The sequence below is a fragment of the Mesoplodon mirus genome, assembly GCF_964341445.2.
Source record: "Mesoplodon mirus genome assembly, chromosome: 5".
Classification (NCBI taxonomy): domain Eukaryota; kingdom Metazoa; phylum Chordata; class Mammalia; order Artiodactyla; family Ziphiidae; genus Mesoplodon; species Mesoplodon mirus.
The window spans coordinates 56,401,769-56,424,011 of NC_138980.1; the positions used below are offsets into that span (position 1 = coordinate 56,401,769).

Here is a 22,243-nt window from a genome sequence, read left to right on the forward strand (position 1 = left end):
GCCCGGGATGGGGGAAGCAGCCCTGGCCTGTGATGCAAGGAGCTCCAGGTCTAATTCTTGCTTTGTTTCTATCTAGCTGTAAGGCCCTGGGCAGGTCCCTTTGCTTTATGAAACTTAGATTCCTATGACTAGTAATAGCTAATATTACGTTAAAACTTACTATGTGCCAGGCACTATGCTAGGTCATTTACCTTTGTTATTTCACTTAATTTTCACAACAATCTAATGAGGTAGTTAATATCCTTATTCCTATTCTACAGAAGAGGAAATCGAGTCTCACAGAGGTGAAACTGCCTGCCTAGAAAGTCACCCAGTTAGTAAGTGGTGGAACCAGGCCTGACAGCCTAGCGGCCTGATGCCAGGCCTGTGATCGTGGTCCCTTTGCTTTTCTGCAGCCCCTAAATATGCAGACACAGCTCAGTTCAACTGGAGCTGAGCCCTGATGGAGGAGTCTTGTCAGAAGTACTTAGGGCCAGACTGCTAAGCTTGGGTACCTGGTCAGAATGATTTCACCATCACTGGGGAGACATTGAAGGTTTTGGGAAAAGGAGGGAAGTGGTAAGGACAGTGTTGTATCTGCCGGATGCCCTTCAGAAAGCACTTAAACTGGTCTGTTATTCTTCAAACACGAGGTTTCGCAATCTCAGCCCTACTGACTTTGCTGTGGGGATCTGTCCCGTGCATTGTAGGATGTTCAGCAGCATCCCCGTCCTCCATCTACTAAATGCCAGTAGCACCTCCCGCACACAAGCTGGGGTAGCCAAAAATACCTTCAGACGTTGCCAAATATCTCCTGAGGGGCAAAACCACCCCAGTTAAGAACCACGGCAGTAGGAACCATTTCTTTCCTAACTTGTACCCTTTCTTTTTCTGCCCAGGGTTTCGGGAGGTTTTCCATCATGATTATTGCCTTGTTGGGGTTTGCCATTTTCTTGCTCCATTGTACAACTTGTGAGAAACCCCTAGAAGGGATCATCTCCTCAGCCTGGCGCTTCACACACCCCCTTTATAATGTGACCATCTATGAAAACTCTGCTCCCAAGACCTACGTGGAAAGCTCTGAGAAAATGGGCATCTATCTCACAGACCCCCAGTGGGCAGTGAGGTACCGGATTATCTCTGGAGATGTGGCCAACGTGTTTAAAACAGAGGAGTACGTGGTCGGCAACTTCTGCTTTCTGAGAATAAGGACAAAGAGCAGCAACACAGCCGTTCTGAACAGGGAGGTGAGAGATAGCTACACCCTCATCGTCCAAGCCACGGAGAAGACCTCGGAGTTAGAAGCTCTGACCCGCGTGGTGGTCCACATCCTGGACCAGAATGACCTGAAGCCCCTTTTCTCCCCGCCTTCATACCGAGTCACCATCTCTGAGGACATGCCCCTCAAGAGCCCCATCTGCAAGGTGAGCGCCACGGATGCCGACCTGGGCCAGAACGCCGAGTTCTATTACACCTTTAACACAAGGTCGGAGATGTTCGCCATCCATCCCACCAGTGGGGTGGTCACCTTGGCTGGGAAGCTCAACGTCACCTGGCGAGGGAAGTATGAGCTGCAGGTGCTGGCTGTGGACCGCATGCGGAAGATCTCAGAGGGCAATGGATTTGGCAACTTGGCAGCACTGGTCATCCATGTGGAGCCTGCCCTCAGGAAGCTCCCGGCCATTGCCTCAGTGGTCTTGGCTACACCAGAGAGCAGTGATGATGCCACCTATGCCACGGTGGTGGTAGATGCAAAGAGCTCAGGTGCTGATGTGGACTCACTGGAAATTGTTGGTGGTGACCCTGGAAAGAACTTCAAAGCCATCAAGTCTTACGCCCGGAGCAGTGAGTTCAGTTTGGTTTCCATCAAAGACATCAACTGGATGGAACACCCTCATGGATTCAACCTCAGCCTGCAGGCCAGGGGTGGGAGCAGACCTTCTTCTTATTCCCAGATCAGGGGCTTTCACCTACCCCCTTCCAAACTGGCTTCCCTCAAATTTGGGAAGGCTGTTTACAGAGTGCAGCTTAGTGAGTTTTCCCCTCCTGGTAGCCGTGTGGTGATGGTGAAAGTAACCCATGCCTTCCCCAACCTGAAGTATGTTCTAAAGCCATCCTCAGAGAGTGCAGAGTTTAAACTGAATGCCCGCACGGGGCTGATCACCACCACGAAGCTCATGGACTTCCATGACCGAGCTCAGTACCAGCTACACATCAGAACCTCACTGGGCCTGGCCTCCACCACTGTGGTCATTGACATCATGGACTGTAACAATCATGCCCCCATGTTCAACAAGTCCTCCTACTACGGCACCTTTGATGAGAACATTCCTCCAGGCACCAGCATTTTGACTGTTACAGCCACAGACCAGGATCATGGAGAGAATGGATATGTCACCTACTCCATCGCTCGCCCAAACTCTGTGCCCTTTTCTATCGACCCTTACCTGGGGATCATCTCCACCTCCAAACCCATGGACTATGAGCTCATGAACAGAATTTACACCTTCCAGGTATGGGCATCAGATTGGGGATCCCCATTTCGCCAGGAAAAAGAAGTGTCTGTTTCCCTTAGGCTCAAGAACTTGAATGACAACAGGCCTATGTTTGAGGAAGTCAATTGCACTGGGTCTATCCATGAAGACTGGCCAGTAGGAAAATCAGTAATGACCGTGTCAGCTATAGATGTGGATGAGCTTCAGAACCTAAAATATGAGTTTGTGTCAGGCAACGAACTAGACTATTTTCATCTAAATCATTTCTCTGGAGTGATATCCCTCAAACGCCCTTTAAGGAACCATACTACTGGTCAACCCATCAACTATTCCCTGAAAATTACAGCCTCAGATGGGAAAAACTATGCCTCGCCCATGACTTTGAATATTACTGTAGTGAAGGATCCTCATTTTGAGGTCCCTGTAAAGTGTGATAAAACGGGGGTATTGACACATTTCACAAAGACCATCCTGCACTCTGTTGGGCTTCAGAATCAGCAGTCCAGTGATGAGGATTTCGCTTCCTTAAGTGCATATCAGATCAATCATCATACCCCTCAGTTTGAGGACCACTTCCCACAGTCCATTGACATCCTTGAGCGTGCTCCTCTCAACACCCCCCTGGCCCACCTGGCAGCCACCGACCCTGATACTGGCTTTAATGGCAAACTGGTCTATGTGATTGCAGATGGCAATGAAGACGGCTGCTTTGACATTGAGCTGGAAACAGGGCTGCTCACTGTAGCTGCCCCCTTGGACTATGAAGCCACCAGTTTCTACAACCTCAATGTAACGGTGTATGACCTGGGCACTCCCCAGAAGTCCTCCTGGAAGCTGCTGACAGTGAATGTGGAAGACTGGAATGATAATGCACCCAGATTTCCTCCTGGTGGGTACCAGGTAACCATCTCAGAGGACACAGAAGTTGGAACCACAGTTGCAGAGCTGAAAGCAAAAGATGCTGACTCGGAGGACAATGGGAGGGTTCGCTACACCCTGCTAAGCCCCACAGAGAAGTTCTCCCTCCATCCCCTCACTGGGGAACTGGTTGTCACAGGACACCTGGACCGGGAATCAGAACCTCAATATATACTCAAGGTGGAGGCCAGGGACCAGCCCAGGAAGGGTCACCAGCTCTTCTCTGTCACTGACCTGATAGTCACATTGGAAGATGCCAATGACAACTCTCCCCAGTGCATCACAGAACTTCACAGGCTTAAGGTCCCAGAGGATCTGCCGCCAGGGACTATTCTAACATTTCTAGATGCCTCTGATCCTGACCTGGGCCCTGCAGGAGAAGTACGATATGTCCTGTTTGATGATGCCCATGGGACCTTCCATGTGAATCTCATGACGGGGGCACTCAGTCTGGAGAAAGAGCTGGACTTTGAGAGGAGGGCTGGGTATAACCTGAGCCTGTGGGTCAGTGACAGTGGGAGGCCCCTGGCCCGAAGGACCCTCTGCCGCGTGGAGGTGATCGTCCTGGATGTGAATGAGAACCTCCACCCTCCCCGCTTTGCCTCCTTTGTGTACCAGGGCCAGGTGCGGGAGAACAGCCCCTCGGGAACCTCAGTGATGGCAGTGGCTGCCCATGATGAGGACAGTGGCTTGGACGGGGAGCTCCAGTACTTCCTGCGGGCTGGCACCGACCTTGCAGCCTTTAGCATCAACCAAGACACAGGTACTGGGAGTGGGATGGGATGGGAGGGCCAGGTGCTGGGAGAGGATGGGCCTAAGGGAATCAGGCACTGTCTTGAGAGAAGTCAGGCTATAGGCTAAAAAGAACAATAAATAGGGACACTCCTTCCTGTCCCTTTTATTTTTAATTTATATACATATATATATATATATATATACTATATATATAGTATATATATGTATATATACATATGTGGGTGTATGTATGTATATCCATTTAAGTTGAATCAACCATCTCACACACACTTGTATACATACACACACACACACAAACATATATTACATATATATGCTTATAAAAATAATGTATCATAGTTATAAAATTTTTATATATAATTTAAAAATGAATGTTTCTCTGTGTCCCATCTCCCCAGATATAATCTCTATTAACAATTTGTCCTATAATCTTCTAAATTTTTCTCATTGTATCTGATATATTATCACTTTTCATTTTATTATTATGAAAACATAATACAACAGATACTAATTCTGAAACTTATTTTGTCACCAGGATATCTTATATGTCAGTACATATAAATCTTCTTCATTCTTTTTTAATGGCTGCATTTGTTCATATACTTTTACTCATATGCAGTGAGTCTCTACAGGAAAAACTCTTAAAAATGGAGCTCTTGGGTCAAAAGATAATATTAATAGATATATAATATCCATATATCCATATATCCATCATCCATAGATGTATAATTAATATCAACGCTAATAGATATTTTCAAATTGTCCTCCAAAAAGGTGGCACCAACTTATTTATTCCTCTGAAGCTCCACAGAAAATAAGTGCAATTCAGCAAACACTTACTGGGCACCCTCTACTTGTGAGGTCCTGAGATAGGCACCTTGGGAGAGATCCCAGGTGAATAAAAGTAGGTCCTTCTTGATGGGATGATTTCTCTCCAGGGTAGAGGGCAGGGTGATGTGGTAGAAAGAGCATTAGATTGAGAGTCAATTCTAGACCCAGCTCTTCTGCTTACTTGCTACATGACCTTGGTCAAGCCATGCTCTTTCTCTGGGCCTCAGTTTCCCCATCTGTCAAAGGAGTAAGGTTCCTTCAGCTCTGAGATGCTATGGCTTTGAGTACAGGCTTTGCCCTCTCATCTGGGTCTTTCCAGCTGAGTGTGACCCATAAGAACTTAGGCTACAAGCCTCTTCTACTCACTCTTGGACCCTGTTCGACTTCTAGAACAGTGCTAGTTCATAATAAGCAATTTGTAGATGAGTGAACCAATGAATGAAGCCAAGTCTCTAAAATCATGAAGATGAGGAGAGGCAAACAGCAATTTATTTATCAAACCCCTACCCTTGAATTGGTATCTATAAGGACTTGAAGCTTGAAGGAACCAGTCTAAGGAAAAATATAAGGAAATCCCACTTAGAGAATGTGAAATGAATAAATTGGACTCGGCTTGAAGTAGTCAGGAGAAAGTAGGTCAACTACCATGGTCTTCTGGAAACCCTGCATATGCCCACATGCCCAAGTCATGGGCCTATCTTAGCAGAGAAAGGCTGTGAGAGGTTCTACAATAAGGATATGAATTTCCCTGTGTTTAACTCAGCAGCTCCCATGCATATCAGCCACAGTTCCCTTTTCTCGTGGAATACTTATTAATATCCTTTCCACAGTACCATTTCAGGATTGTTAGGTAAAGTGCTTTCTAAAGCTACTTTGAGCTCTAAAATATTTTGGGTTTGGTGATTGACTATCCCTAGGAATGATTCAGACTTTCGCACCCCTGGACCGGGAATTCATGTCCTGCTACTGGCTGACAGTACTGGCAGTGGATAGGGGTTCCACCCCACTCTCTTCTGTAACTGAAGTCTACATTGAGGTTTTGGATGTCAATGACAACCCACCCCAGATGTCCAGACCCGTGTTCTACCCCTCCGTCCGGGAGGATGCACCCCTGCACACCTCGGTGCTTCAGCTGGATGCCTGGGACCCGGACTCCAGCTCCAAAGGGAAGCTGACCTTCAATATCACCAGTGGCAACCATATGGGATTCTTTGTTATTCATCCTCTCACAGGTAAGGACCTCAGAAATCTGGGAGCATAGGATTATCTACAACAGTGCTTCTCAAAGTGTGGTCCTAGAATGGCATCATGAGCATCACCTATGAACTTGCTAGAAAGTCAAGTTCTCAGGCCCCATCTTAGACCTACTCAATAAGAGATCAGGGTGGGGACCAGAAATCTGTATTTTAATATGACATCCAGAGGATTTTGATGTGTGCTAAGTTTGAGAAGTGCTGCTCAACAAAGTCCATCTCTATGGGAGAATAAGAATATGTCCGTTTTCTTTCCTTGGAGCCTAGGGAAGCTAAGCAGGTTCCCTAGGTGGTCAAGCTGGGACTATTTCAGACCTCCAAGTGCTCCCAACTGACCATTCCTGAGAATCACAAGCCACAGGTTGAATCTCTTAACTCTAGTCCCAAACTGATCTCAAGCCTGCTCACGGCACCGTGGCCATACAGATCCACTTCAGAGGAACCAACCATCTCACAAAGGTCTATCCTCAGTCCAAGGCCATCTTGGATGGTTTAGAGGAATCCAGAGGTCATTGGCTTGTAGCCGTGAACCAGATGTAGCCCACAAAGCTGTTCTGTTTGGCCTGCACAAGCTTTAAACAGTGATTTTTCAAGTTGTTGCCAACATTTAAAAATTTGGAAATTTTGCAAAACATTCCAGATTTCTGGTTGTTCTTAAAATAACTAGAAGATCTGGCCACATGGACCGCACATCCCACGGGGCCACAACTGCCCGGAGCTGACAGCAGCTCCCTGTGTACAGCAGGTGTGTCCTCTGTGCCCACAGCCCCCTCACGCTCGACTGTGTTATTTCCGCCTGCTTCCTGCAATTACGCTGCCTGCCTGGCTCCCAGGAGAAGGTGAGAGCCATTTCCCACTGCTGCAGGTATGGCTCCAAGGCCACATGTCCCTCTTGACCATGAACAACAACCCTATTGCAGAGAAGGCTGACATTCTCTCCTTCGAACCCAACTTCCCATCCTCCAGCTCCAACTGACTCTTGTCCTGGAAGGACAGAACTCTGGCAAGATTGGAGGAAGGAGAACGGGAGAGAGCTGGCAGCAGCTTCCTGATCCTTAAGGCAAAAGGGAGTCAGGAGGAGCAATGGGCCTGGGGATCCTGAGGCAGACAGTGGGCGGGGGATACAAGTGCCCCTTTGCCCTGTGACATCTGTGTGGAAACTGTGACCTCGGGGAGTGGATTAGTCCTCCTAGAAGGAGAATGCTTTTCTCTTGAAAAACAGGCCTAAGCTGGCTCTCTGCCTGGGCCCACTCTGTCCCTCCCCTTTTGGAAGAGGGAAGAGATCTCTCACCTAAGGCAATAGGTTCTCTACTTCTTCCAAATCCCTGCTCTGTTCACTATCAACAGTTCCCTGACACCAGGTCTGGCAAAATGCCCCAGAGGGCAGAGAGCTCTTAGTCTTCCTACAGTTGAGAAGAAATTTTTATCAGCATGAACATTTGAAAATAAAATAATAAGTCAGCAATGATTCCCCCACCCACCCACCCACCTTTCTTATCCACATTATATTGTCCTACTTCCATACTTGGATCCCTTGGATGGCTTCCCTATGCCCTTAAGATAAAGCCAGACCCTGCCGTGTCCCACAGACTTGTGCCTGACCAGGCCCCTGCTTTCCTTTCTGGCTTCATCTTGCCTCTCTTGCTCTATCACTTGCTGGATCCAGCCACATGGCCTGCCTTGGTCCATGCCCTCTCCTGGCACAGGGCCTTTGCACATACTATTCCTTCTGCCAGGAGTCTCTTCTCTCTGTTTTCAGGCTAACTCCTGCTCTTCTTTCAGATCTTGGCCCAGCTGTTCTTTCCTTAGAAAAGTTTTTCCTGACACTATAATACATCTCCCAGCAGCATCTACTTTTTAAAAACACTTATCACTTAGAACATTATATTCATTTATGTGATTATTCCATTAATTATCCATGTCCTTCACTAGACTTCAAAGGCTTTCCAGAAAAGGAGCCTTGATTTTTTTTTTTTTTGCCCACTATAATATAAAGTCCCGGCACACAGTAGGACCTCAATAATTGGGAAATGAATGAAAGAATCTCTGCCAGCATCCACAATCTTTTGTTAAGCCCAAGACTCATTTATTCAGCAAACGTTTAAAGGTGTCTGCCCTGATGAGGCATTTAAATTACGTGCTGTAGAGAGAGGGGAAGATATAAAACATAATTTCAGGCCTTGAGGAATCCAATTCATCAGGACCATGAAGATCTGGATGTAAAAAAAAGCTATAGAACCAGTGTAAAGAGTACCACATTGGGACTTCCCTGGTGGTGCAGTGGTTAAGAATCCGCCTGCCAATGCAGGGGACACGGGTTCGAGCCCTGGTCCAGGAAGATCCCACATGCCACAGAGCAAGTAAGCCCGTGTGCCACAACTACTGAGCCCACGAGCCACAACTACTGAAGCTTGCGTGCCTAGAGCCTGTGCTCCGCAACAAGAGAAGCCACCGCAATGAGAAGCCCACGCACTGCAACGAAGAGCAGTCCCCGCTCGCTGCAACTAGAGAAAGCCCACGCACACAGCAACAAAGACCCGACACAGCCAAATTAATTAATTAATTGATTAATTTTTTAAAAAAATTATTAAAAAAAGAGTACCACATTGTTAAAATATGAGTAGATGTGGTGCTGTGACTGTTTAGAAGAGAGAGGAAGCTGCTCAGTGTGGTAGACCAGCAACAGCTTCATGGAACAGGGGTGGCTATGCCGAGCTGAAGGATGTGGAGGATTTGACAAGCAGCAGTCTGGCAGGGCACTTGGGCAAGGACCGTGACAGGAGAAATAGCCAGGAGGGAAAAAGACGCAGGTCTTGTTGAAGACAGAGCAAGTATGTCCATTTTCTTTTTTTCCTTTTAGTTTTTTCTTCTTTTAAAAAAATTTAATGGTGAAATAATTGTAGACCTACAGGAGAGTTGCAAAGAGAGTTCTCATACACCCATCACTCAGCTTCCCCTAATGTTAACCTAGCACATTTATCAAAACTAAGAATTAATACTGGTGCAAGGCTATTAAGGAGAATACAGACTTTACTAAGATTTCCCCAGTTTTCTCTGCTAACATCCTTATTCCCATCCAGGACCCCACACTACCTCTAGTCCTCACGTGTCCTGCCTGACCATTCCTCAGTCTTTACTAGTCTTTTATGAGCAAGTAGGCCCATTTTCTAAAGGCATATCCATTTCCACCACTTATCAAATGTAAGATCTTGGGGAAGTTACTTAACTGCTCTATGTCTGAGTTTGCTCACCAGTAAAATGGAGATAATAATAGCTACCTCTTTGGTGGTGGGGAAGACTAAATGGGTGAGTAGATGGAGATATATAAGGAGCTTTGAAGAACGCCTGGACGTGTAAGAGCTCAGTGAGTGCTGGCTCTTATGATTCTGAGGAAGGGCAGAGGGGGGAGAGGAAGCTGGCAGGGTAGGTGGGGTAAGACCTAGATGGCAGTGGGTCAGGGTAAAAAGAGTAGAAGGATCTAGAATCCATTAGAGGTGGAATCAACAGTAGTTATAAAACCACTGGATGAGGGAAGGGAGGGAGAGGGAAGGGGCTGAGATGGGGTGATAGGGGGACATTTGTTTGGAGGAGAGAAATGATAAGAGCTGAATCAGCTGAATGCCCGCCTCGTGCCAGGAAGGGTCCTTGGTGGACCCTCACACAGCCCCTTGGGGGTGGTTCCACCATGTCCCCATCCTACATGGGCACTCCCTGGAAATCCTGACACCAACCTCAGAGGGGCGACGAGGCTGAGAACACGGGCAATGGCCCAGGAGGCCAGGCAGCAATTCCAGGGACACTGGCCCTGAGAAGATGGGGGGGGGGAGGCAGTGGTGAGAGAAGGGAGAGAGAGAAAAGAAAAACCAGAGATGGAGAAAGAGTGACAGATTCCAAGATGCAAAGAGGGGGAAGGGAGAAAGGAAGCTCTGGGAAGGCAGAGAGAAGGAGAATGGTGAGGGATGAACAGAGAGAGGGGAGAGGGGATGAAGAGAGAGCAGGACTGAGCCAGAAGGAAGGCTCCCAGCCAGGGCCCTCTCATCCCCACACTCTTCCTGGGGGGCACCCGGATGCTGGGCCTTCCCCGTGAGGCCCCTCAGCTTGGGGACAAGCTGGGTGGGGCAACCTGAAACAATATTCACTCTGTCCTAGAGGAATGCATCTTCCTCTCTAGCTGTGGGGCTTTCCAGGGGCCTTCTCGGATTCCTCCCATGCCTGCCTTCATTGAGGGAAGAAAAGGCGGGAGGACAAGAAGGCAGGCACATGGCACAGACAGAGGTCACTCCTCACACCACACTCCCATTTCCAGCACTGGAGGCCTCATCCCCAACACCGGATGCCCGTTTCTCTCATGGAGCCCCCATCCCCACACTTCATTCCATTACTCCATCATTTAATTGCCTAAACAAGATCAAGAAACTTACTGAAAGTTTTTAGAACACCCACTGATCCCCTACCAATAGCTCTGCTTTCAATGAAAAGAGACCTCCCTACCCAGCTAGGACCTCTCAGTCTATGGGCGTGGATGCCTCTCTAGGCCCCCAAAAACCTTGAGCTTGACTTTCCTGATGCTTGCAGAGAACCGGCACCTTCTCACCTTTATGGCCTCAATTTATAGCCATAGTGTCTAGAAAATGAAAACCAGAATTACAGACCACTAAGTTCACCTTCCTGAATGTACAGAGGAGCACTCCACTGGCTCACCTGTGCCAGCCCAGTATGGGAAGAGCCGGCCCTAGGTCTCAGATGAATAAGAGAATTACAACAAAGGAGTAAAAAGCCACCCCTCTGTGATTTCTCGTGAACTGAAGGCAGTGACTGTGATCCCTGTTATAACTCCTGATGAGCTGCCTTTTTCACTCAACAATATACTGTGCTCAGGACCCTCCTCATGGTGAAAGCAGGAAGTAGGTGGGAACCTCCGCTCATGCCATCACCTCAGCTGTCCTCTCCCCTTCCTCTCTTCCCCTTCTTTCTCTCCAGAGTTCCATTTCCTCTTCATGCTCTTGCTCTCTAAAGATGAGAAGAATTCTGATCTAGGCTTTGAATGTAACCCTAGAATTTATCCCAGTAAAATGGCCCTGGGCAGAAGACCTACATAGACATTTCTCCAAAGAAGACATACAGATAGCCAACAAACACATGAAAGGATGCTCAACATCACTAATCATTAGAGAAATGCACATCAAAACTACAATGAGGTATCACTTCACACCAGTCAGAATGGCCATCATCAAAAAATCTACAAACAATAGGGCCTCCCTGGTGGCGCAGTGGTTGAGAGTCCGCCTGCCGATGCAGGGGATACGGGTTCGTGCCCCGGTCTGGGAGGATCCCATATGCCGCGGAGCGGCTGGGCCCGTGAGCCATGGCCGCTGGGCCTGCGCGTCCGGAGCCTGTGCTCCGCAGCGGGAGAGGCCACAGCAGTGAGAGGCCCGCATACCGCAAAAAGAAAAAAAAAAAAAAAAAATCTACAAACAATAAATGCTGGAGAGGGTGTGGAGAAAAGGGAACCCTCATGCACTGTTGGTGGGAATGTAAATTGGTACAGCCACTATGGAGAACAGCATGGAGTTTCCTTAAAAAAGAACTACCATACGACCCAGCAATCCCACTACTGGGCACATACCCTGAGAAAACCATAATTCAAAAAGAATCATGTACCACAATGTTCGTTGCAGCTCTATTTACAACAGCCAGGACATGGAAGCAACCCAAGTGTCCATCGACAGATGGATGGATAAAGAAGATGTGGCACATATATACAATGGAATATTACTCAGCCATAAAAAGAAACAAAATTGAGTTACTTGTAGTGAGGTGGATGGACCCAGAGTCTGTCATACAGAGGGAAGTAAGCCAGGAAGAGAAAAATACCGTATGGTAACATATATATATGGAATCTTAAAAAAAAAAAAGTTCTGAAGAACCTAGGGGCAGGACAGGAATAAAGATGCAGACGTAGAGAACGGACTTGAGGACACGGGGAGGGGGAAGGGTAAGCTGGGACGAAGTGAGAGAGTGGCATGGACATATATATACTACCAAATGTAAAACAGATAGCTAGGGGAAGCAGCTGCATAGCACAGGGAGATCAGCTCGGTGCTTTGTGACCACCTAGAGGGGTAGGATAGGGGTGGGAGGGAGACGCAAGAGGGAGGGGATATGGGGATATATGTATATGTATAGCTGATTCACTTTGTTATAAAGCAGAAACTAACACACCATTGCAAAGCAATTATACTCCAATAAAGATGTTAAAAAAATAAATTGAAAAAAATAAAATGGCCCTGGGAGCCTTTGCTCCAGTCTCCCTCCAACCATCTCTCCCCCAGGTCTCCTATCCACTGCCCAGCAGCTGGACCGAGAGAACAAGGATGAACACATCCTGGAGGTGAGTGATGCAGCTGAACCCATTCACTAGATTTGAAAACCTCCTGCAGGAGGCCAGGCTGGAGCCAAGCCAGGCCTTGGGGCCACATGCACGTTTCCAGGCAGTGGCTGAGGAGGGTGCTGACTCAGAGAGGAGTTGTTACTTAAGCTGAGCCTTGCTGTGGTTAGTGGTTGAGACTCTCAGGGTCTTCGCTGGCTCTTGAGCACTGTGAAGGGAAGGAATCTGAAACCATGTGAGGGCTGGACAGGAAGCACTGATAGATTAGCAATGCCTGCAGTGAGTATAGGAAGACGGAGCAGTACACGTGGGCTATGCACTTGTCCGGTGTGCTTTCCAGTCCATCCCTGCACTCTAGAGAGAGTCACCCAATGTCAAACACTAGGTCAGTAGCCGAGCCAGGATGAAAACCCTGACCTTTGTCCTCTAGCTCTGTGCTCTTTCTAGGACGTCTCTGAAATCACATAAGCATCCCTGGTGACCATTCCAATGAGAGGTGTCGGTCTTGACCCAGAGGGGATTAAATCAGAAGGAATCTAGTTATATCCCCTCCTGCACTATCCACAACTAATGAATAGGCGTCTCTTCTAGTCTTAAAGATGTCAGCTGGGAGGGACACATATTCCTCAGCAGGAATTTTGCCTTCTATGCTCCCAGGCTCTGGACGTTCCCTTTGTATGAAACAGGCATTACTAGTAAGCAGCAGCCACACAGCCCTCTAGGGACTGAGGCATTCTCCACAGTTCAATAGAGGCATTTACCTTTAAACAGCAAAATATATTAAGAACTCGGAATCATTTAAAGTGGAAATGCCCCTTCTCATACTGATGCATGGGATGATTTGCCCCTACCTGAAACAGCCCGATTCTGAAATTGTTTTCGTGCCTTTACTCTGTCTCTTGATATCATTTCATGCATTGGGTGGCATGTCTGACTCCAAAGGTACCGCCCATGCCTCCATTAACATCTCCTCAATTATTTTTTTCTAACCTCCAGTAGCTTAAGGAAAGCGAGAACAAAGCTTACCAGAATTACGAGCAAATAAAAAGTAAATGGTCTCCGAGAAATGGCCATTTGCCTCCTGAGTAAAGAGTTCTAGCTTTTGTCTAGAGCCTCTGTGACTCTTCTTCCACTTCTTTCTGGTTTCTTTCTCTGTTCTTGCTCGCTTTCCCGTGGGCGAGGCTACCAGAGAGCTGGGTTCCAAGAAGGTAAGGTTATGATAATAAAAATCACGAGCGTATACCAAACAACAGATGGACTGGTATTTCCAGGCTTTTGAAAGCAGCGGTAGTGGCAGAACTGTGTTGGGTGGCGATACATATTCACTGCCTTGCGTTTGTCAACTCACACTGGATTCTGTCCCCAGGTGACTGTGCTGGACAACGGGGAGCCCTCCCTGAGGTCCACCTCTAGGGTGGTGGTACGCATCTTGGACATCAACGACAACCCCCCTGTCTTCTCCCACAAGCTCTTCAATGTCCGCCTTCCAGAGAGGCTCAGCCCACTGACCCCTGGGGCTGTGTACAGGCTGGTGGCTTCAGACCCGGATGTGGGTCTCAATGGCAGGGTCACCTACAGTATCGAGGAGAGTGACGAGGGGGGCTTCAGTATCGACCCGGTCACAGGCGTGGTGTCGTCCAGCAGCATCTTCCCAGCTGGAGAGTACAACATCCTAACGGTGAGGGATGGATGGAGGCCGTGGAGGGGGAGTGGCATACCTGGTCAGGGATTTTCTTTGAGGATACAGGAGGAGGGAGACAGCCTTCAGGCTTGACGGAGGTAGTACTCCCCTCCGTGGCTTTCTCCCAGAGAAATTGGGAATCCCGACTTCAGCCAAAAGATCAGAATTCTGGGCCTTTCTCTTTGAGGGCAATAAGGTCCTTGCCTGGGAAATCCACCCTATTTAGAGATAAAGATTTTAGTGAGAGGAGCAGGGCTTTGAAATCAAGATAAGCCTGGGGTCCAATCCTGGTACTGCCATTTTACAACTGTGTGGCCTTGGACAAGTCACTTAAACCTCGTGAGCCTTTGTTTCATCATCTGTAAGATGGGCATAAGAACATTTTCCTCGTAGAAAGCCAATATAGCAAGTGGCTAGGGCCTGGGCTCTCATGTCAGTAGCCTGAATCCAACCCCAGCCTCACTGCTGGCCAGGCAGACATCCCAGGCAGGTGAATTCACTATGCTGAGCCCCGGTTTCCTCCTGCAAAAGGGAGGTGATAACAGTACCTCTCTGAGGGCTGTCAATAGGATTAAATTAGATATTGCACACAATGCTTTTAGAGCAGGGCCTGATAATAGGGAGTGCTCAGTAAATTCTAGTTTATTATGATGATGGCTGTTGGGAAGGGTAAAGGGCCCATGCATGGAAAGTCCAGTTCAGGAAGTAGCACACAAAGCCTTCAGATAATAGTGGCTTTGATTAATTTTTTACTACCTATGAGTTTCTGGAGCACAGTTCTATGTTCTGTTCACCACTGTGCCTGCTGCAACTGGCTTGGTGCCTGTTTACGTAAGCTCTCAGCTGTGTGTTGAATGGATGAACCAGTGGACGAAAGGCCAGCTCAGTCAGTCACAGGGCGCTCTGTCTCCTGGCCTGGCCACCTGGGTCTTCTTGTTTCTTAATCCCAACCCTACAGTCAAAGCCTCAACTTCTGGCCTCTTTTCAGGTCAAGGCAACAGACAGTGGGCAGCCACCGCTCTCGGCCAGTGTCCGGCTACACATTGAGTGGATCCCCCAGCCCCGGCCCTCCTCCATCCCACTGGCCTTTGATGAATCCCATTACAGCTTTACAGTCATGGAGACAGACCCCGTGAACCACATGGTGGGAGTCATCAGTGTCGAGGGCCGACCTGGTCTCTTCTGGTTCAGCATCTCAGGTGAGGGCCCAAGGGTCCCATCCTTGTAAACCAGCCCTAGTCCTTAGGACACAATCCTTCTGAGCCCTCTCAAGGTCACACTCCGTGGCAGCTGCTGTTTTGGCCATGACTGGTGATTGCCTCTTCTCTGGTCCTTTGGGGCAGTGGGTAGTCAGACCATTGCTTCTGCCAAGCTTTCCTTCACACCAGCTGTGATCTCAGGTGCAACCTCCACGGTCTCACTGATAACCCCAGCCAGAACCAGACAGGGCCTCAGTTATCCCGAGTTCCTGGGAGAACTAAGACAGTGGTCCAGAGAGACCCAGAGGAGAAAGCACAAGTTTTATGTTTCCTCTTCTGACTCAGTGTGAACATCAGTATAGAGCTGACTTCACTGACCATGAGCCCGAGGCCAGCTGTACCCTGGGGCCCTGCTTAATGTTCTGGTCCCAGGTTCCATCCTCAAGATCAGGGAAAGGGTCTATTTTTTTTAATTTTTTAATTTTTTATTTTTTTGCGGTACGCGGGCCTCTCACTGTTGTGGCCTCTCCCGTTGCGGAGCACAGGCTCCGGACGCACAGGCTCAGTGGCCATGGCTCACGGGCCCAGCCGCTCCGCGGCATGTGGGATCTTCCCAGACCGGGGCACGAACCCGTGTCCCCTGCATCGGCAGGTGGACTCTGAACCACTGCGCCACCAGGGAAGCCCAAGGGTCTATTCTTGTAGTGGGAGACACTTGGGTCCAAGCTCTCATGGCCTCCTGTGAAATTCCTTTCTGTTTCTAAATCAAGATTTTGTTAAAACATCTTGGGGTGGGGCGTGGTTCATAGATTCCTTTGGGAACCTGAGGAATGTTTAGGTCCTCTTCCCAGAAAGATGCATGCGATTGCACGCGCGTGGACACACACACACACACACACACCTGCATGCAAATTTAGGGGTTTTATAGATTCTCTGAAACCCAGTCAGGGATTCCAGGTCAAGAATCTCTAATCTAAGAGCTTCAGTACCCCCTGAACCATGAAGTCCTATTACAGAGATTCCCAGCCTGCTTCAGAGGTTGGATACCAGCCTGTCTCAAGCTTTTTGACCTCCTAGATTCACTTCCAGTTCTGATTCACTGCTCTTTTTAAGTACTTGACTTTTTTTCTTATAGGACATTTAGAAAACACAAATGAGTACAGAGAAGAGAATAAAAATCACCTAAACTCCTACCAATCCGAAGATAATCCCCTGTTATCATTTTTATGTTTCCCTCTAGTCTTTTCCTTTATACACCCATACACTTAGGGTTATATGAAAATATTGTCATATAACCTTTTAAGATATATCATGAACATATTTCCATGTCACTAAACAAATTTCTACGAGCAGACATTTAAATAGCTGCATGCTAATTCTATATTTTGGATTCTCATAGTTGATTAAAACAATTCCCTCTTGTTGAACAGAGTTACTTCCATTTTTTCCCATGTCTAAGCTGCTTTAGACTATGCAAACTACCTGTAAGCCATGATGTAGAGCTCCATTACTCCTGCATGTTTCAATTCTAGTAGCAGAATACATTCTAGCGCAAATTTTGGTCTTCCTCTGGGACTCTTCAGTCCTTCTAAGTGTACCTCTTCCTGAATCATCACTTGGATCTTCAAAATAATTTGACAATAAGTTGAGAGGATCAATTGCCACCTCCCCTAGATCTGCCAGCCACATCCCATAGTACTTGTGCTACTACTGCCTACATCACTGAGGTCGTGTGTGCTTTCCTCTTACCACCCATCCAGGTGGGGACAAGGACATGGACTTTGACATTGAGAAGACCACAGGCAGCATTCTCATCGCCAAGCCTCTCGACACAAGGAGGAGGTCAAGCTATAACTTGACCGTGGAGGTGACCGATGGGTCCCACACCATTGCCACCCAGGTGAGAGGCCTCACTGGGAACCCTGAGTTGAGAGGAGATGGGAGGCCTACTTGGTTGGAAGGCAGCTGTGCTCACCACTGTGCCACCATTGCACACTGGGGCCTCTTTAGTTGGCATGAGGATACAGAAGGCTCTCTGTGCATGTGGTGTACCTCAAGGAACACTGAATTTGGAATCAAGGTTCTGTGCTCTAGTCTTGTCTGATCACTCTCTATGTCTGTGATCTTGGGAGAATTCTTGTTCCCACTGTGGATCTCTAGATAATGAGGGGTTTTGTTTAAATGAGCAGGTTTTAATTAAAGGTAGAGTGCCACAGGGGCTACCATAGACATAAGGAATGACGGTAAGTGGGGCTCTGGATTTCTACTCTGGTTTCAGCCAGTTTTATTTGTTTCATATACTGGAATTGCACCCAAAAAATTGCTTCTGAAGAAAAGGCCCTTTAACAAGAATTTTGTTTTTGAAAACCACGAAACTGCATACCATCTGAAAGCCCTGTGATTTTGAAATCCTATCATTCATTCAACAAATATTTATCAAGTGACTGCTGTGTGCCAGGCCCAGTTGTTATGGTGGAGAACCAGACAGACAAGGTTCCTGACCCCCTGGAGCTTACAGTCCATCTTCTCTTTCATTCTCCTCCCTAGGTCTACATCTTCATGATTGCCAATGTTAACCACCATCGGCCCCAGTTTTTGAAGCCTCATTATGAGGTCAGAGTTCCCCAGGACACACTGCCTGGGGTTGAGCTCCTTCGAGTCCAGGCTACTGATCAAGACAAGGGCAAGGGCCTCATCTACACCATACACGGCAGCCAAGACCCGGGAAGTGCCAGTCTCTTCCAGCTGGACCCAAGTAGTGGTGTCCTCGTAACTGTGGGGAAATTGGACCTGGGCTCGGGGCCTTCCCAGCACACACTGACAGTTATGGTGAGTTAACTGAAAACTGGGTAAGGATGTGCTTGCACACGATGTGTGGGGTGGACATGCTTGGAGGCGTGCTGAAGGCTGCTGAGCCAGCTGTACTGATGCTCATAATGATAATCCATGAGATGAGTTGTGACATTTCACAGCCTGCCAGAGGCACCTTCCATAACGGATGCCTGGGAGTAAGGAAAGAGATGGGACAGCTGCCAAAGAACCCCCTGCAAACTTGGCTTTTTCTGGGCTCACTCCAAATAGCCCCCAAGAATTCTCTCCTTGCTCCATGACTGCACGATCACACAAACTCACATAGCGTCAGAGCTTGGAGGGACCCAGAGACCATCCCACCCAGAGCAAGCAGGTATATAGGGAACAAATGAAGGAGGACTTGACTCTTAGGGTCACGTGCCTGCAGTTTTATGACCCTGAGAGTGAGAGCTTCCTTAAATGTATGCCCTACATGCCTCATTTGCCTCACTCTAGTCCCAGCCCTGGTCCCACCCATTTCTCTTATCTTACACCTGAGGCCCATAGAGGAAGAGAGACTTGCTCACCATCATACAGTTCTTTACGATGGAACCCAAATCAGAGCCAAGCCTTCCCGACTCAAGGTTCTTAAGTGTTAGTTTATCATCCTCTGGGCACTTAAATATATATTAAAGGCTCTGAGAAGTCCTGCAGCAAAGAAAACTTCAACTCCATTTTAGTGCAGTGCTCCCTAAATTTATTTGACCATAGAATTTGTTTTTTTCCTGAATAACGTGTTGACATCTTGAAGAACTAATATTCTCTGAGAACCAATTTGGAAAATACTGCTTCTCTGCTTATTTCTGCCTTTCTCCTGAAATGGAATTATCCTGAAAATAGCTAAGCCTAATAATCACGAATTGACAAATTTATTTAAGAAGAAAAAAGAACGTAACTGAGAGCAAAATTTAAAGGAATAGAGAGTTACAATTGTGTGCCTTTTTCACTGGCATTCTCTGTCATCGACCTTAATCTAACCGTCCCTCCTCCCATTCCACTTGCTGCTCATCCCATTGCACCCTTGGACCCACAGGTTCGCGACCAGGAGATGCCCATCAAGAGGAACTTTGTGTGGGTGTCCATTCACGTGGAGGATGGAAACCTCCATCCTCCTCGCTTCACCCAGCTCCACTATGAGATGAGTGTTTCTGACACCACAGCCCCCGGAACAGAGCTGCTCCAGATCCGAGCCATGGATGGTGACCGGGGAGCCAATGCTGAGGTCCACTACTCCCTCCTCAAAGGTGAGAGGCCTGAGTTAGGGACATGAGGGGAGGGACTTTGGCAGTAAGGGAAAGCACCAGAGGCATGGATCTGCAAGTTTTTCAAGTGCCAAGCTCGCTAAGCTTTGGCAAATTATCATTCTAAGGCACTCCCTGGGACTATAGTGACCTAAGTTAATGCACTTTCAAAGGTGGAAAGAACAGTAACAAAGGATTACTCAAGTTATGGGAGAATTTACATAGAGAATACATATATATTCACCAACAACCACACATGTAAAGGATGCTTATGAAGTTCATGTGACATTTTAAAAGATAATATCTTTGTGTATGTACAATAAAAGGGACCTATAAATACTTGGTAAGATATACGGCATAGTTTTAGGAGTATTTTCTTCTAAGGCCACATCATGATTTCATATCTATTATATATATTTTTTTATCTTAAAAATAGGAATATTACCTGTGCCAGAAACTAGTTGTAAAGATTAAAAGAGAAAATGTATGTTAACACATGCTGTAAACTGTAAAATATTATACAAGTGCCAGGGGTTATTACTATCATTGATATGTGTTAATTATAAGTAGTTAATAGGACAAAAATGATAATATCCAGTACCCAACTAATTAATCACGGTTAGATTAAGGTCGATGACAGAGAATGCCAGTGAAAAATACACACAACTGTAACTCTCTGTATTCCTTTAAATTTTGCTCTCAGTTATGTAATGTCTGATAATTCATAACTGATATTTAATAATTATTGTTATCTTTAATATTCATTAATACTTCATAGAGCTAGCTGCTGCGGACAATCAAAGATGAGAGTGACTTAATCTCTGCCCTAAAGGGGCATAATAATGTTCATTTATTGCTTGTCAGTATCTTATATACTTTAAGGATTCAGAACTTTTTACATTTTCTTTTTTTGAAGAAATGGAAGTTGTTATAACTTGTCATACGGCAGAAATCTATTCATCCCTGAGGAATAATAATACAAATTATAACCCATTAATTGCTTACTTTTTGTGACTTATGAAGTATAATCACAACTTTTATCTCACTGACAACCCCACTGATATTGGTATTAATTTTATTTTACAGATAGGGTTAGTTTTAAAATATTCTTCTGATTATAGAAATAACACATGCTGGTTCTTTAAAACCTGGAAAAACCAGGAATGTATGAAGAAGAAAATAACATTCAGCCATGGTTCTCATGACCTAGAGAAAATAATTTCATGTATTTCCCTCTTATTTTTTTCTATGCATCATTCTGCAGCGGTAAGATCAAAATGAATATACAATTTTGTTCCCTAATTTTTTCTCTCAGCAGTAAAATAAAAAATTATGATTATGTTAAATAGTTTACTTGGCTACTTTTAATGGAACTACTTTTAAATTGCTGTTTACTCATTAAAACCATATTCTTTGACCGAACTTAGGATTTGTATCACAAAGGCAAATTGGGAAATCACCTCACTAGTCAGCTGGAAAAGGGCTTCCATGAGTGGGAGAATCAGATGGAAGGTTTTGTGGTAAACCTGGCTATTTACTTTGCCACTGGAATAATAAAATATCATAAAATATGATAAATGAAATAAGAATAGTAATAAGCAGTACTCCTCTGAGTGAAGGACCTGTACCCCTGAGCAAAATTACTCAGGTGTATGTCATGGTATTAAATAGGTAATGGTCTCATCACAAGAAAAAAATGTATTTGTAACTATGTCAAGTGACGGATGTTAACTAAATTTATTGTGGTAGTCATTTCACAATATATACTTATACATATATCAAATTATGTTGTACACCTTTAATGCAATGTTATATGTCAATTATATCTCAATAAAACTGGAAAGAAGTACCAGTTATGCAAGCTGAATGCGTTCTAGAGATCTCTGTATGACATTGTGCTTATAGTTAACAATACTGTACTATAACCTCTAAAAATTCAAGAGGATAAAATCTCATGTTACCTGTTCTTACCACAGTATTAAAAAAGGAAAGGAAAAAAAGGATAGTTGCAGTCCAAGTAAGGTCAGACTCTAAAAACTGTGATAACTTCGAGCATTTTTTTTTAGGAAAATATGATTAGTTTTCAACATTATCTTTTGTGAACTATGTAATGTCACATAAACACAACTTTCCTCAAAATTTAAATTTGAAATGGTATTATGTATTCATCTAAATGAACATTAAATTTTAAAAGGATTACAAAAATGATAGGTAATCAGACATGGAGAAATTACTCCATTTTCGATTTTCATTTGGGCTTCCTCATAAGTCAAGGAAGACTCCTTTGGGTACTAGAATCTCTTCAGTTCTCTAATACTTGCTACTCTTCGCCAAAGAAAGCCTGTAGTTCTCAGGCCCAGACCCTTTTGGCAAGCAATAGATTTGATCCAGATTTTAAGAAAATATTTTCCATTGACTGGTTTTTACGGTAACCTCTAATTTATGACAAGCAATAATGGTTTTCTTTTTAAAGTACCAATGTAAAGTTGCCTGTTAAAAATATTTTAAATTTAAAAAAATAAACCAAATTTAAAGGAAAATATCCATTAAATAATGACATAAATCATATACTATACTATTGTATAGGTAGTGGCTGAATATTAAAAAAAATTGTAAAGGCGGTGTAAGAATGCCTGAAGTTTAGGAAATCCA

The 22,243-nt window shown here is 45.9% G+C and overlaps 1 protein-coding gene across 1 annotated transcript in view; it reads left to right on the plus strand.

Annotated features, from left to right (window-relative positions):
* Window positions 1-899: 899 nt before the first annotated feature.
* FAT2 (FAT atypical cadherin 2) overlaps window positions 900-22,243 on the plus strand; it is a gene marked incomplete at both ends in the record, with an annotated part of 73,294 nt that continues 51,950 nt past the window's right edge. The window contains 8 exons of the mRNA XM_082620879.1: window positions 900-4,155; window positions 5,897-6,211; window positions 12,565-12,623; window positions 13,987-14,298; window positions 15,290-15,500; window positions 17,261-17,400; window positions 18,048-18,329; window positions 19,384-19,594. Of these exons, the coding sequence (XP_082477005.1) occupies window positions 900-4,155; window positions 5,897-6,211; window positions 12,565-12,623; window positions 13,987-14,298; window positions 15,290-15,500; window positions 17,261-17,400; window positions 18,048-18,329; window positions 19,384-19,594 (4,786 nt within the window). The remainder of the gene's footprint in view (window positions 4,156-5,896; window positions 6,212-12,564; window positions 12,624-13,986; window positions 14,299-15,289; window positions 15,501-17,260; window positions 17,401-18,047; window positions 18,330-19,383; window positions 19,595-22,243) is intronic.